This window comes from Leguminivora glycinivorella, chromosome 17, assembly GCF_023078275.1.
Source record: "Leguminivora glycinivorella isolate SPB_JAAS2020 chromosome 17, LegGlyc_1.1, whole genome shotgun sequence".
NCBI lineage: Eukaryota > Metazoa > Arthropoda > Insecta > Lepidoptera > Tortricidae > Leguminivora > Leguminivora glycinivorella.
The window spans coordinates 20,974,057-20,991,669 of record NC_062987.1 but is presented as its reverse complement, the minus strand read 5'-3'; the positions used below and the strand labels follow the sequence as shown (position 1 = coordinate 20,991,669).

Below are 17,613 nucleotides of genomic sequence, written 5' to 3'. Positions count from 1 at the left end.
ATTGAATTATATGCCTGGTTTCATTTATCGCCCTTATTACGTTTACGCGCTGTATAAGTATGTATTTATCTATTTAAGTATGTATATCGTCGCTTAGCACCCATAGTACAAGCTATTTTGTACTATGGGTGCTATTAGTTTGGGGCTAAGTTGATCAGTGTAAGGTGTCCCCATTATTTTTTTATTTATTTATTTGTTTATTTATTTATTGTATAAAATATTTTTTGTAATCGAATCTACTTGCATAATAATTATGAAATTATTTAATACTCACAGAAGATAAAACTGCCAGTAGGAAACACCCCGTCCGCAAGGAGAGGCACCAACAGCATTTTTTCAGCTTGGGCAACATCGTGAACCTGGAAATCAAAACGTTCAAACGTTTTTTATTATTATTATAAATGGGCTTATTACTCTTGGCCACGGACTAGCCAAAGGCAAAGACGTGGCCTACGATGGGGTGAACTCGCCCAGAAGATCCCTGTTCAATCTTGATTTGAAGGTTGCCAGGTTATATGAGCTCGGAAATATAGCCGCCGACAAGGAATTCCACTCCTTGGCACTGCGCATAAGAAAAGAAGAAGCAAAGCGCTTCGTGCGGATTCGTGGAATATCTACCAAGTAAGGATGGAAACCGGCCGTGCGTCTAAGAGTCCGATGGTAGAATGGGGACGGTGGAATAAGCTCGTGTAGCTCTTGAGCACATTCCCCGAAGTGCAACTTTTAAACGTCAAAATATCATTCCCTTGCTCTTTTTTATTGATTCAAACTTTATTGTACAACCAAAGAAACATGTACAAATGGCGGACTTAATGCCAAACGGCAATATCAGTCAACCATTGGGTTAAACAGAGATGTAATCAATCATCGTCTTCCTTACGTTATCCCGGCATTTGCCACGGCTCATGGGAGCCTAGGGTCCGCTTTGACAACTAATATCCCAGTAGGTACTAGTTTTACGAAAGCGACTGCCATCTGACCTTCCAACCCGAAGGGTAAACTAGACCTTATTGGAATTAGTCCGGTTTCCTCACGAAGTTATCCTTCACCGCGACTGGCAAATATCAAATGACATTTTGCACATAAATTCCGAAAAACTCATTGGTGCGAGCCGGGGTTCGAAACCGAACACTCATACCTATGTAAGAACCCTATGTAGGTACAGTCAACCAATTGGAACCAACCATGTCAAAATGACAAGCAGTAAGAGATTTCTTACAATCTGATTTATAATGTCACTATGACATAGTTCTACAGTGGCATAGGGTTCCAATTGGTTGACTGTACCTCGTCTATCGGACGTCATCTCATAATTTTCGTTTCGTATCATCTCTCACACAGTCCATCCTAAACTTCGGCTTTCCCCTCATTTTGTTGATTGATTGATTTTTTGGCTAATTGTTTAATTTATGAGCAGGTATCAAAAAGAATTAAATATATTTACGAGTAATAGCTGCATCTTATAATAAAAACTATGAGATCAGTCCATAAACATGCGCGTACAAAGAATTAAGTATGTCAGCGAACTCTCAATTTCTTATGTCTCCCACGCTGGTATAAATATTTCCTCGTATCCCATACATTAGGAATATTAAAAATACCAGGGTGGCTAGCCGAATGGCACAAACGCTCACGAAACGCTCACGAAACGAAGCGCTAGTAGATATCTATCTCTATCGCGCTTGCGTATTGGCGCGACAGAGCCAGCGGCGTATCGCTTTCGTTTGGCGTCGGAGAAATGCCATTCGGCTACGGGGCCAGCAAACTGACCTAAAAACGTATGAACTAATTCACATTCGCTCCTCATGCGTGATATACCACAGCTTACTCTTATGAGCTTACTAGCTTTTGCCCGCGGTTTCGCTCGCATGGGAAAGAGACAAAAAGTAGCCTATGTCATGTCACTCTTCATCCCTTCAACTATCTCCGCTGAGAAAATCACGTCAATTCGTCGCTCCGTTTTGCCGTGAAAGACGGACAAACAAACAGACACACACATTTTCCCATTTAAGTATAATATTAGTATGGATTATGGATCCGTGGTAGTGGAGTCCGTGTGGTGACGGGTTGAGAATTTCACCACCCCCTTTCTTCCCGTGGGTGTCGTAGAAGGCGACTGTGGGATATGGGTTAAATTGTGGCGTAGGCGAGAGGCTGGCAACCTGTCACTGCAATGTCATAATTTTTTTTTTTTTTTTTTAATACTACGTCGGTGGCAAACAAGTATACGGTCCGCCTGATGTAAAGCGGTCACCGTAACCTATGGACGCCTGCAACTCAAACAGTGTCACATGCGCGTTGCCACCCCATTAGAAACTTGTACACTCCCTTTTGCTGTGTTAAGTACACAGCAAAAAGGAGTGTACAAGTTCCAAGGAGGGTTCGGGTTGCCGACGAGTCCGACGACTCAAAGGACAATAGACGGAACAAGTTAGTTCCGTAAGTCCTCCCGTCATCAGCACACCGCACCCTCGTTGAGCTCTGGCAGCCTTACTCACCGGCAGGAACACAACACTATGAGTAGGGTCTAGTGCTATTTGGCTGCGGTCTTCTGTAAGGCGGAGGTACTTCCCCAGTTGGGCTCTGCTCTAGATTCGAGCGAGACGATATCCGCTGTGCTGTGCCCTACCACACAAAGCGGAATATCATTCGCTATGCCCTACCTCCTACTAGTTTCGTTTTCTGTCAACCCCTTATTTGCCAAGAGTGGCACTGAAACTTGAGTAGTTTCATGTGCTCTGCCTACCCCTTCATGGGATACAGGCATGATTGTATGTATGTATGTATGTATGTATGTATATATTAGTATGGATGACATCATCATCAGCTTTAAAGAACTGTGGTACTTGCCGCACCTGCCCATATTGATACCCGAGCAAGCGAAAGATTCCAATATTGAACCGCGAGCGTAGCGAGTGGTTCAAAAAGTGGTATCTTGAGCGTTGCGAGGGTTTCAAGGCACGAAGGTTAAACAAACTTTGCCACCGAGTGAAACACAAAATTTTTCACCACACCAACACGAACAATAAACTGACTATAAAACATCAAAATAAATTAAATCCATGCGAAAAAATCTTTAAAATCGAGGTTCCGCACTCGACTGTTTCCTCCTTCTAAACGTAATCAATCGTAACGAAATGTGAGAATCTGAATAAAAATGAAATTATCTGTGTCGGACCGTTTAGTTTTTTTGGCTAACTGTTACCAATTTTGAATACCACACCTTTTTTGCGCCATAATCAATAAAGCCGTTTTTGGAAATTTTTGATGGGCTCTAGCGTCTTTAAAACTAAGAATATCAAAAAATCAAAACGGTCCGATACGGATAAAAATAATAGGAATCTGTGTTGAAGAAAACAGTTTTCTCAAACATGGTATGAAATATTGATGTTATGTGCCTTATAATTGGCAGCGAAGTATGACGTTGCAGGTGCGGCTAGGACGATTGATAGATAATGGAATTTCATACAAACCTTGCGGGCCAAGGCCGGCAAAGTCCTCTTTTTTAATTACCAAACACAGATAATTGTGACATAACATCCAGGTATTTAGCCAATTAAAAAAAAACTATAAGGGGCTTTATAGACGTGCCGACTGCAACTGGTACGGGCCCTAGACAATATTTGATTTTGGGTGCGGTTTCATACAAAAAAAAAAATTTTCGTTTTTTTTTTATTTCATACCATGTTTGAGAAAAGCACTATACATACCTCATAGTAATGTACTATTACTATATCTTCAAAAGTCAGGAAGTCGAGAGAATTTTCTTACGATTATAGTTTTCAAAATAAATCCTGGTGACACCATGGTGACACATAACATAACATGACATACAAACATTTATCTTTATTTCATTTTTTTTTACTTTGGCCATGTTACCATAACACTAATCAGTTAATAAATAATTTGCGACCCCAATGACATCTAAAAATATCAACATCAAATCAACTCTGACCTCTCTCGACAAGGTTCTGTGTCCACAATCGTTTGAGACTTTTCGAACGCTTATAACCACACAATCCAAAAGTCTTAACTACATACTTAGGTTGAGTATGGCTGTTACGTCTTTTTAGATCTGTAGCATCTTCCCTGTATATACAGTCCAAAAGTCATAAGTATGTTGGCTGCTTGAGGTTCTTACGTCGTTTTTGATACTGAGCATCATGCCCTTGTTCCAACCTCGAAGAGGCGTGGAGGTGTGGTCAATATTGTTATTATTTTGACGACCGGTCTGGCGCAGTCGGTAGTGAGTAGTGACCCTGCCTGCTACGGCGCGGTCCCGGGTTCGAATCCCGGTAAGGGCATTTATTTGTGTGATGAGCACAGATATTTGTTCCTGAGTCATGGATGTTTTCTATGTATACAATTATTTATATATTATATATATCGTTGTCTGAGTACCCACAACACAAGCCTTCTTGAGCTTACCGTGGGCCTCAGTCAATCTGTGTAAGAATGTCCCATAATATTTATTTATTTATTATTATTTATTTATTTATTTTCTACGTTTTTAGGAAGGCTTTCCATGAAAGAAAAGTAAGTCGCTTATTATACATTTTAGTAGTTATTGCGTTAGTCGAATAGTCTGTTTAAAAGCTTTGGCAGAAATAAGCTCTCTTATATCAGTGACGGTAAGTGACGGGAAGAGAACTATCGGGAACTGTCATTCTCATCCAAGATCATCATCATCATCATCATCATTCCCTTGCCCTTTTCCCATTATTTGGGGTCGGCGTAGCAGATCATCTTCCTCCATTCCATTCGTGGGCTGCAAGATACAGGCCTAGCCTAGTTTGCAGTCCACCGGATAATGCCTGCGTGTAAAACTTTGTGTTTTTATTTAATTAATTAATTTACTTTACTTTACTTTACTTCTCTATCAGCCTTCATTTCCATACTAATACCTTTCACTCTCATGATATCATTGTTCACACATTCCATCCATCTTTTCTTAGGCCTTCCACTACCATTGTATCCATCCACTTTCATATTTACCACTCTCATCCAAGATGTTGATAGAAAATATTTTCATGGCATTGAAAAATGACGAAATCCAAACATTCAACTAAAAAAATAACTCCCTTTTAGGCACTGGTTCCACCAAAAGCTAGTAAGCTGGGCTATCATATCAGCAGCGAAAGAAACGAACAAAATATAATCGTGCCCGTTTAAATATAAACCGGCCAAGAGCGTGTCGGGCCACGCTCAGTGTAGGGTTCCGTAGTTTTCCATATTTTTCTCAAAAACTACTGAACCTATCAAGTTCAAAACAATTTTCCTAGAAAGTCTTTATAAAGTTCTACATTTGTGATTTTTTTCATATTTTTTAAACATATGGTTCAAAAGTTAGAGGGGGGGGAAGCACTTTTTTTTCCTTTAGGAGCGATTATTTTCAAAAATATTAATATTATCAAAAAACGATCTTTCGAAACCCTTACTCATTTTTAAACACCTATCCAACGATATATCACACGTTGGGGTTAGAATGAAAAAAATATCAGCCGCCACTTTACATGTAGGGGGGGGTACCCTAATAAAACATTTTTTTCCATTTTTTATTTTTGCACTTTGTTGGCGTGATTGATGTACATATTGGTACCAAATTTCAGCTTTCTAGTGCTAACGGTTACTGAGATTATCCGCGGACGGACGGACGGACAGACAGACATGGCGGAACTAATAGTTGACTACGGAACTATTAAAGAGTAATAAGGCGCAGTGGATTATCAAGGAATATATTTGATTCACAAAACCAGATGAATGACGGTTGATTGTACAGACATTACAATAACAACGGTTTCATAGCAACCTACCAACACTTCCTCTCAAGCAACCATCCATCATCATGTGAACATCCACAGTATCATCAAGAACTCAAGTCTAAACCTAAACCAGTCACACACCTTTCAAACTTAACACGGGGCAATGGCTTGGTTAAGACATCAGCCAAGTTATCTTCAGTAGGAATGTACTCCAACTGAATCAACCCCTCATTGACGCAGTGACGCACGTAGTGGAATCTAATATCCACATGTTTAGTGCGTCGGTGAAAAACGGGATTGTTCGCCAACGCCATAGCGCTCTGGTTGTCTACAAACAACTTGACTTTCTCAGAGCTCCCTCTATTGATTACGTGACTCACTAACCTCTGGAGGTATACAGCTTCCTTGGATGCTTCAGATAATGCGACAAATTCCGATTCCGTTGAGGAAACCGAGACGCAAGTCTGCTTCCTGCATTCCCAAGCTATCAGATTCGGGCCAACTTGAAACACGTATCCCGAATAAGACTTTCTGTCCCTGATGTCGCCTCCCAGTCAGCATCAACGTAACCTGTAATGAAATTATCGTTACGTTCACCTTTTGACTTCCTAAATATAAGGCCTAAGTGACACGTTCCCTTTAGGTAACGTAGAACCCGCTTAGCCGCCTTCATATGTATTGATCGGCAACATGAATTGTATTGAGCTAAAAAGCTCACGGCCGCCGAGATATCGGGCCTTGTGATGCATGCCAGGTAATTCAATGCACCAACCAACGACTGGTATCGTAATTGTTCTTGGCGATCCAACTCCTCACCACCCCCATCTGCCAAAACCTTATGCAGATCCAGTTCCATTGGAGTCTTCACTGGTTTGCATTGATCCATACCATGATCCTTTAGAACGGTCTCGACAAACTTCCTCTGATGTAGAAACAACGTACCTTCTTTTCCTCGTTCTAAACTTATGCCCAAACACTGCCGAGCTTCCTCTAAATCCTTCACTTTGAAGTGATTGCGCAACCCGCTCAACAATTCAATCTTACTATTAATATTCTTAAAGAATATTATAAAATCGTCCACATAAAGACAAATATAAATATCGTCTTTAAAATATAAGCAACAATCGTACTCAGAACGTTTAAATGACATTGACAGCAAAACATCATTGACTTTTTCGTTCCACGACCGACTTGCTTGTTTAAGGCCATATATTGCCTTCTGCAATAAACAAACTCTATGTTTCTGACCTTCGCTGTCAAAACCTTCCGGTAATCGCATAAAAACTTTTTCGTGTAAATCACCATTCAGAAATGCGGTATTTACATCGAAATGATGCACCTGTAAATTATTTTCAGCAGCCAACGCCAGCAATAACCTTAGAGTTGATCTTCTTACGACGGGAGAAAACGTTTCAAAATAATCCACACCGTATGACTGCGTAAAACCTTTAGCGACAAGTCTGGCTTTATATGTCAGGTTTCCATCGGCGTCATACTTGTACTTGTAGACCCACTTGTTTCCCACTACCTTGGCTCCTGGCGGTTTCTCAACAACCTTCCAAACGTCGTGTTCCTTCATGGACTCCAACTCACGTTCCATTGCCGCTTGCCACTCATGACTGTCAGGTCTTTGTAATGCTTCCTTGTATGATCGGGGCTCTTCCTCTATATTGTAGGTACTATTATAGCAATATAGCCCGCTCTGTGCCTTATGTAACCTATTCCGTAAAGGATACCTAGGTTCTGTCTCAATCTGCACAGCTGCACCTGGCTCTTCGTTACGATCTTCAATGACCGATTCTTGTCTAGAAGCTTCATTGAGTGTCTCGGGCTCAGTTGTACGAGTTGTTTCCGCGCAAGCTTCAACGGGTACATCTCCTGTGTCCGTGCTCTCTACCGCATCTTCATAAGAATCCTCAGTCATTGACGTATTCGGAACCATCTGACCGATTTCCCATACAACGACATTGTCTTCGTCTTGAACAGTCCTCTCATCCTCTGAGACGACGTCAACTCTTTATTTGAACCAGTATCTGACACCTTTAAATCAGATGAACCTTCAATAAATGTCACGTCTCGACCTGTTACTATCTGTCTAGGATTGCTAAGATCCGCAAAGCGATACCCCTTAGTATCTTCGCAATAACCGACGAAAATATATTGCTTTGCCTTAGCGTCCCATTTCTTTCTCTTCTCCTTTGGAATGTGCACATAAGCCGTTGAACCGAATACTCTCAAATGATCCAACTTCTGTACCTTCCCTGTCCACAGTTCTTCCGGAATCTTCCCATTATTGGCACTATGAGGTAGTCTGTTCTTGACGTATACCGCTGTGTTGCAAGCTTCCGCCCAAAACTTCTGATTCAAACCTTTATCCATGAGCATAGTCCGTGCCATCTCCGTAACCGAACGCTGGGACCTTTCCGCAACTCCGTTCTGTTCAGCTGTGTAGGGAACTGTTAACTGGTGCCGTATTCCCTTACTGGAAAGAAATGCATTAAATTCTTTATTTACAAACTCCGTGCCATTGTCCGTTCTCAGTCGCTTGACTGTCAATCCGGTCTCATTCTCCACATGTGTCACAAAATCCTTGAAGCAACTTAAAGCCTGTGACTTTTCCTTAAGAAAATATGCAAACATTTTCCTAGTAAAATCATCCACAATGATGAACATGTAATGAGCACCCCCATAAGAACGTTCCGACATTGGTCCGCACAAATCAGCATGTACTAAGCCGAGTTTGTCATCTGCTCGTCCTGCTTCACCCTTTGGAAAAGGTAATCTATGTGCCTTACCTCTTATACAAGCGACACAAGGTTCCATTACGCTTTTACCTCCAAGCTCGATCTGTGGAAGCTTCCGTAAATCGCTCAGATTCACGTGCCCAAGCCTCCGATGCCAAAGCGCCAACGAGTCCTCAACTTGAACTGTAGCCAAAGCCCCTTCTACAACAGGAAAACAATCATCCAACCTATAGATACCAGAGACTTCACTAGCAGTCAACACAAGTTTACTCGTAACTTTGCCAATCGACTGGTGAAACATCTTACAACCATCAGAATCAAATAACACCTTCCACCCATTCTTTACCAACTTCGATATCGATAAAAGATTTACTTTCAAGTCGGGTACATAGTAACACTCTTTTATAGGTAACAAAACTCCTTTTAAACTTACCATAATGTCACCCTTACCCTCACTTGACATTTTGTCATCATTCGCACATGTCACAACATTCTTATCAGTTATCATAAAGTCTCTAAACCAATGCTTCTGAAAACTCATGTGGTTCGATGCTCCGCTGTCCAGATAAAACGCCGCGGGGCTGAAGGAATCGTGTACCGATAGTGAACAGTGTAATGCAACTTTCTTCGACTTTGAAGAAACCGTTGATACGCCTTCGCCATCCATTTCCTTTACCAGCTTCGGGCAATCTGACTTCTTGTGACCTTTCTGGCCACACCTGAAGCACCTGAGCTTTGATACTGAATGCTGACCCTGTTTCTTTGCTACTAATGCCGAATTCGCACCCGAGGAAACTTTCGAAGAACTCTGGCCGGAATCCTCTTGTAACAGCTTCTGACGAACATTTTCAGAGGTAAGCTTCATACCTGAGTGTTCTAATGCCATTCGCAATGGTCTATATTCATCAGGTAGACCTCTCAATAGTACTACGGCTATCAAATCGTCATCAAAGCTCTGATTAATCTCTTTCAGCTTCTGTGCGTGGCTCATCACGGATGCAACATACTCATGCATAGACTTGTGATTTTCTAGCTTTTCATCCAAGAGATTATTCATTAAAGATATGCGCCGGTTAATACCTTTATCTTCAAATAAAGCTGTCAACGCATCCCATACCTCCTTAGCGTTAGAAAGATTTTGCACATACGGATACAGATGCGGCTCCAGATGAAGACAAATCAACGTAAAAGCCTCCTGATCCTTCTCTATTTCATCAGTATCATCTTTCTTCGGTAGCGCTGACGTATACTTGAAACATTTCTCGCGAACTAGTAGCATTTTTATTGCGAATTTCCATGACGTAAAATCTTCTAATCCGTTCAATTTGGTAACAGAAAATTTTGTAAACTGGGCCCATAACCTATTAAAGAGTAATAAGGCGCAGTGGATTATCAAGGAATATATTTGATTCACAAAACCAGATGAATGACGGTTGATTGTACAGACATTACAATAACAACGGTTTCATAGCAACCTACCAACAGGAACCCTAAAAAGAGCGAGCGATTTAAAGTTCATCACTCTGCGACAAACTACCTATAACTAGCTAAGTTAAGACCTACGAGAGTTGTCGCTAACGTTGACCCTCAGAATAGTTTGGCTCCGTGAGTCCGTCTGACCCTGAGGGTCGCCAAATCACAGTATTATTATATCGTTAAAGCCAATTTCGTTTATTCATAACGAGCAAGCAGTTTCGAAACAGTAACAGATTTAAAAAATATATATTCACTTTTTTTTTGCACGTTATGAAGTGACTAAATACCTACACCTTGTACTTATACTTTTTTGGGGCCTCTTGGGGCTTACCCCAAGAGGCCCCAAAAAAGACAATTTCTAAACGAATGTTCTATATGTGTTAGTGACTAGCGGGCTGAAAAATGCCATGTGGTATGTAATTAATCACAGTTTCTGCCTACGCCTTTAGTACCTAGCATGCGTCAGTAATTCTAATTAAATTAGGATACTAAGATATTAATATTCAAAACAGTATAAAGGACCGGCTGAGGGTTTCCAAATTCCCTGACATCAACTCTTTAGTAGTACAATCACGTGTTAGCCGCAAAAACATCTGACATGAATCTTATTTGCCATAAGAGCGTGTATACTTTTGCTTCTTAAAAACACTGTAGGAGATGGACTGAGCGACCACACTGCCGACTTGTGGCAGCTGTGATCGAAAGTGTCGTGTTTCTGCGTCGCGAAGACTCGCCTCTAAACCAATGTGTCCTGCCCACCAAGACCTACGCCTACGGTGCCGAAATATGGACGCTCACTAAGATATGAGTTGCACAGAGTGCCATGCTTGGTATCAAGATTCGAGATCGGGTGAGGAATGCCGACATCCGTCATCGCACTAAGGTGCAAGACGTTAGCTTCGTCATTACCAAACTAAAATGGAGTTGAGCATGTCCCTGTTTCTAGGCAGAGTGACGGCAGGTGGACTAAAATGCTAACGGAATGGTGGCCGCTTACAGATGTAAGAAGCACTTGGCATCTGTTGGCTCGTTGGGTGGACGACATTCGTAACATTGCGGGTCACAACTGGATGAGGTTGTCCCGGGACTAGTGGCGTCACAGAAGAGAGGCCTAATCAACAGTGGGCGATTAAGGGCTAATATGATGATGTCGTGTTTTTGAGGTTCCGGGGCACACTGGCGAATTAGACACAACGGTTCAATAGATTACCTATACGTATACGGTAAACTTCTCAGGCACTACAAAAAGGTGCAAAAAGTTTTTTATTTGCGAAAATTATCTCGTACAATGTCACAGACTTCAGAATAAGATGGCTCAACATAATTGCCTATAAAGTAACCCTTCTACTGGCGCCTAAGCGCCTATATCTACGTAAGTACCCAATGAGCTTAGAATATTTTCGAATAACAATAATATAAACAACAACAAAGATATAGCAAGAAAACATGAAGGTCACTGGCAAAATCTATCTAATCCACCTCTCTAATACAACCACGTCATATCACTGTATAATATTGCAGCAACATATATCGTTACTCCTCCGAATTATATGTTTTGGCGCCATCGAGTCGCCTCTCGCGTCCGGATGACGTGAGGGGTGTCAGGTTCAAGTTCGAATCGAAGAAAAAACAATTGAAAACCTTGTGGTGTCCTTGAGATTGCACGTGTATATTTTTTGCGTAAAATTTTAGAAAGATATTATATTTATGGTGGTATTCGGAACCTTAACATAACATCGATTCAATAATATGGTGTTTATAGTTAATTTACTGGATATAAATTTCAACTCGATCGGAAAACGGGAAGTGGGTCAAATTCAGCTTCTACGTTTTGACGCACACTAACATAACTACTATGTAACAAGGCAAGTTCAATAAAACCTTGTAAAAATTGGAACCATAATCGCCCGGCTGGTTTTCTACTATAAGTTGAAATTTTGCATATAATTCCCAAAAAAACTTTTATTTTTAATTTGATGACACATCGTCACTACTTTTAAAAAATCTCGTATCTCACGCTGTTCCTCAAAGTTAAAACGCAGTAAGTCTATATGAATTCCATACATACTTACTACCATTTTCTTTTCATTGACAGACGAGTTTTTTTAAAAGTAGTGACGACATTTCATTTTGGTCAGCTCCAAAAAGAACTAAATACCTAGTTAAGTACCAATGGAACTAAATTGTTCCGTCTATTGTCCTTTGAGTCGTCGGCACCTCCTTAGAAATAAGTTACTTACAAGTTTCTAATGGGTGGACAACGCGCATGTGACACCCCTTGACTCGTCGTCCGTAGGTTACGGCGACCGCTTTCCATCAGGCGGACTGTATGCCTGTTTGCCACCGACGTGGTATATAAAAAGAAACATAGATATCTAGATCGTTATTCCCGAATGATATATTATGTTTTGGCGCCGCTGAGACGCCTCTTACCGAAGGTTGAAGGTTCAAGTTGAACGTCGGAAAAACGAGGTTTTGGCATTACGTCCTTGAGTTCTGAACTTAACCTAAAGTAAGCATAAGCACAGTCAGACTTGACAAAAATATTTGATCACTGCTTTACTATGTTATGAGCATATACACCGTTTTTTTTTTGTTTTCCGTTAAATTTGACGTCGTTAGGTTTGTTATCAGGAACAACAAAATTTTTTCATCGTTTTCATACATAATAAATGAATTAATTAGTGTGAGAGACCTTTAAGAATAATATTCAAGTTAGTGTCAAGTGATTGACGGCATATGTCAAAACAAATAACATTGAGAAGTGGTAAAAGACTGTCACACACGTGTTTAGTATTTTTTTAATAACTCGATAACCGTAAAAGTTAAGACGCTAGTTTCTTAGAGAAATTAATTGTATTTGGTCTAAAGAACCATCCCTTAAAGCTAACGGAATTCAATAAAAACAGGGTGTATAGAAGCGGTGGTGTGTATAAACACACGCTTCTATACACCCTGTTTTTCCCCCTGCTTCGCTTCTATACACCCTGTGTTGTCTATAAAGACAAAACTGAACGCGACAGTACTTTAGGCCTAGGAAACATAAATAGTGCCATTGGTGATGATCCGTCGCAAGTTCTCGATCCCACACACACTTATTCTGCCCTGATAAGCCGAAAAGCGCTATCTCAAACGAAAATCCATAGCTAACTTATACTTAAGTATCTATAACTGACAGTTCCATTTTCAAAATCATTTTGTTTTGAGATAGCGCCACTCGGCTTAGCAGGGCAGTATTGGACGCTCCTATTGAGCTATTGTGCAATCAGTGCAATACATTATTATGCATTCATTTCCATGTCTGTCTACTGGGCATTGTAGATGGTCGCAACTGTCGCAAGTTCGTCGATGAGACCCGGCAGGTAAAATTGGTCGAACGGCAGAGAGGATGAAACGCCGGAGTGCGTTTAGTGGGTAGGGCCAAGTTTCCCCCATCTCGCCAGGGGAGTGGAAAGAAACGGCGAGTCCCACACATCGTGCGTAACTGTATTCCCACTCCGTAAAAAAGAAAGGCAAAATTGGTCGCGCGTAGATGTTTTATTATTTATCACGCGCTGATGGCTTAGCGGTGAGAGCGAGCGACTTTTGATCCGGAGGTCGCGGGTTCGAACCCGGCTCGTACCAATGAGTTTTGAACTTATGTGCGTGTCATTTGATATTTGCCACTCGCTTTTCGGTGAAGGAAAACATCGTGAGGAAACCGGACTAATTCCAATAAGGCCCAGTTGCCCTTTGGGTTGGTAGGTCAGATGGCAGTCGCTTCCGTAAAACTAGTGCAATGCGGACCCCAGGCTCCAATGAGCCGTGGGATAGCGCAAGGAGGAGGATCGCGCGATCATACTTGCCTGCCTGGTTTGTGGTTTGTGGCACTTGCAGACAACGGTTGCAAGCTTCCCTAGTCAGCTATGTGGCAAGGTATGTCTCTTGCATAGGTCCGTTTAGCGTTTAGCCACCAAAAGCAATGTTTCTCGGAAATATCGTCTGAAATAGACGCTAAGGCATGTGTTAACTTGTTAAGTAATCGTATAAAAGTTTTCTTGACCGATTGATAGTTTAATATCGACCGGTCAAGTGCGGGGTAAGGCCACTAGCAGACGTTTAGCCTACACTATATTTAAACATAATTACTAGGTGTAATACCGATCGAATCCATTACGTAGTTTTAACTAGTTCTTCCTTCTTCGTTCTTTGACGGGTTCAATTCCACAGTCTCCTTTCTTACTGGGGGTGTCGTCGAAGTCGACCGTAGGATATGTGCTAGTATGGCTAGTAAACTGTCACTGTAGTATGAAAATTTCGTTTTCTTTCAACCCTATTATTGCTAAGAGTGGCACTGAAACAGGTGCAGTTTTATGTGCTCTGTCGACCCCTTTTGATATGAGTGTGAATTTATGTTTTAATCTTTGTTATAATAGACGTTATCAACTGTAATTGCCTTTTTGTTTTTTGTCAAGCTCTCGATATATGACTATAACTATCTCGATATTCAATATAAGACTAGTATAGTATGAATTTTCTGAGATGAACTTTTCGCTTTTGCCCTAATCTGTTAAACAAAGGCCTTTGTTTCTATTATTCGCGGCGGTTAGCTCCCGTTTAAACGGCACGTGCTATAGTCTCAGTGTAGTTAAAAAGCAACTATCATGATAGCAATAAGGTTCAAATCCATAAAAAGCCCTTTCGGAGATAACACGTATTGTCATCTTCAAAAAAAGTTACCTGCACACTGCAAACTGTTTAATAAATTTGAACCTTATTGCTATCATGATAGTTGCTTTTTAACTACACTGAGACTTTAGCACGTGCTGTGGAAACGGGAGCTAGCCGCTGGGAATAATAAAAACAAAGGCTGTTGTTTAACAGATTAGGGCAAAACCGAAAAGTTCATCTCAGAAAATTCATACTATAAATCTTATACTTTTAAACGAGCAATTCTTGTATATTTATTTATTTATTTATTTATTTATTTATATATATATTTATTTACACTGACGATCTCGGAAACCGCTCTAACGATTTCGCAGAAATTTGTTATGTGGGGGTTTTTGGGGGTGAAAAATCGGTCTAACTTATCCTTAGGTCCCGGAAAACGCGAATTTTCGAGTTTTCATGCGTTTTTCTTCGCGCGCCATCTCGTGTGCAGTAGTTGTACTGTTAAGACAGAATTCTTTCGGTCGATGTAAGTACTATTTATTGCAAACACTAGATGGCGACACAGGTCAAGGCTAAAACGAATAGAAAATACACTATTTGAGTTTTTGTGGCGAAATGCGCGCCATCTCGTGTGGAGTAGTTGTGTTGTTAAGGCTGAGAATTCTTTCGCTCGATGTAGGTACTATTCATTTTTGAACTAGATGGCGACACATGTCAAGGATACGAAACAGAACCGAGCGAAGCTCGGTTGCCCAGATATTGTGTAATAATCGTGAAAGTTTAAACACACTAATTGACATTCGACATCTACGAATAAAATTCACATCTTGTACAGAGTTGCCAGAGTATAGTTTTCATATAATTTTTATGTCTCTTAAACCAATAAACTTCTTATTATTGCAAAATAACCAATACACAGCCACAGTCGTGCAAACAGCTAATACCCCATGATTCTTCAAGGTCCCCATATTGATTACTGACTCGCCTATGAAATCAGCTGTTTTCAGCACTTGTGCAAATATTATTATACCTACCCGTGCTTCGCTGAAGGAGTGATTTTATAGTGCCCCTGAAAAACTGGATTTTTGTGTAATGATTGAAGAATCAGTCTTGGTTTTGGCCAAAAACGAAATCTTTGGCCGAAATATGAATTTAATGCCAAAACATTTTAAAACCGAGAATGAAAATTTTGGTCATAGGTTTTTGAAGCTTACGATTTAAAGCGGATAAGACGAGACTCCATAAAATATTATTTTGAATATAGTTGGTGATCTTATTCTTAAGATAACAAACTTATGTTAATTCGAAAACATACATGTACGATACTTAAATAGGTACTTAGTTAGTTATAAAAAAATCAGTCCATACATCATTGATGAATTATTGGGTCTGTGTATTGTGATTGGGTATTCTGTGAAGTTTAAATACGAGTAAATATTGGAAATTATGTTTGTTTATTGTTGTAAGGTTACGTAAACTCTTGAGACAATCGAAGGAAATACATTGTTGTTTTACAACTTATGGTGATATCTCAGATTTTTAAAGCACGTATAACGTAAATAAAAGCATCCTAAATTTTAATTTTATGGTATCTAAATAATATTAAATATTAATATTTAATATATGAAGCACTAGAAAAATAAATGAACTTTTTTGGTTTGGCTCGTCGTGTTCATTTAAATCTGCACACATGTTACACGAGCAAAATTATCTGAACACGGTTTTTTTCTGATAATATTGGAGTCATCTTTAGATATTTTTTTTATAATTTTTAAGTAATTGTTTAGATGTAATTGTACCTACAAAAGTAAAAACATTTTTTGTATACTAAATCTAGGATAAAAGAGGAACTTACCGTTTTTGAAGCATCTAGAGCACTACACTTCACTAACACATAAATAGATCTATAAAAATCCTCACAACTTTTTCACACATTGTAATCCGAAATTTCATTACACTAAAGCACTTTATTTAGTTCTATTCCCAAAAAACATTATTTCCCTTTAAAATATTTCGTTTAAAACATTTATTTACACCACTGATGCAGACGACTCGACTGTCCTCCGCTCTATTTACATACAGTTTAATTATAACAATTTGTGGGCGTCTATTTTTGTCACAGACGCTTTCCAGAACGCGTTGCAATTGTCAACCGACACATACTGGCACATAACAAAAAAAAAAATAAAGCCAGAGATAAAAAATAATAAGTTGAGTTTCTCGATTTGAATTTCAAACGCGCGCTGATTCGAATAGAGAAGCGTCGATGTCGGCGTGTGACGGAGTAGTGAGTTCCCGCTCGCGGCCACGGCGGCCATGGCCTTGCGGACATCATTCGTTGAATTAGATTTTTTTATTGCTTCCGATTGTTGGTTATGACATATTATTAATTATTTTTGATTATGCCGGCTTTTGGGATGAAAACAATGTTGTTGACGAGTGTTTTTGACAAGGTTTAACCTTACCTAAGATATATATCTTCAATGTATAATTCCGTTGTTTTAGGTAAGTAGGTAAACTGTTGCGTAGACTAGTGATATTATAATGAAAAGTACTTATTTATGTTTACAATCCGAAATATTTCAAAAGGCCCTTCGGTTTTCTGGGGAACGCGGACTTTTTCTATTCGGCTAGTTCCGATATTATCGCTCTAAAATCTGGGGGGTTACCATGACGTGCTAAAGCCGTTCAGTTTAGGTTGAGAGACAGGGACGGAGCTATGTAACTGCCATAGCTGTGTCCCTTTCTCTCAACCTAAACTGAACGTCTTTAGTACGTCATGGTAACCCCCCTGATCACTGATGGGTGATGGCACTTTTGAAAGCTAACGCCGTGGCTTGCGTGGGCGACGGTCGCGCGATGGTCGCGCGACGGCGATGCGACGCATACGAAATCAAACCTTATCGATATGGAAGTATGAGACGCGACGGTGACGGTCGCGCGACCGTCACGCGACCGTCGCCCACGCAAGACACGGC

General features: G+C 40.3%; 1 protein-coding gene across 1 annotated transcript in view; it reads right to left on the bottom strand.

Moving 5' to 3' along the window:
- LOC125235381 overlaps window positions 1–17,005 on the bottom strand; it is a 31,860-nt gene extending 14,855 nt beyond the window's left edge. The window contains exons 1-2 of the mRNA XM_048141932.1: window positions 16,491–17,005; window positions 275–359 (exon numbers count right to left, since the gene is read on the bottom strand). Coding sequence (XP_047997889.1) covers window positions 275–359; window positions 16,491–16,504 — 99 coding nt within the window. The 5' untranslated portion in view covers window positions 16,505–17,005. The remainder of the gene's footprint in view (window positions 1–274; window positions 360–16,490) is intronic.
- Between the last annotated feature and the right edge of the window lie 608 nt (window positions 17,006–17,613).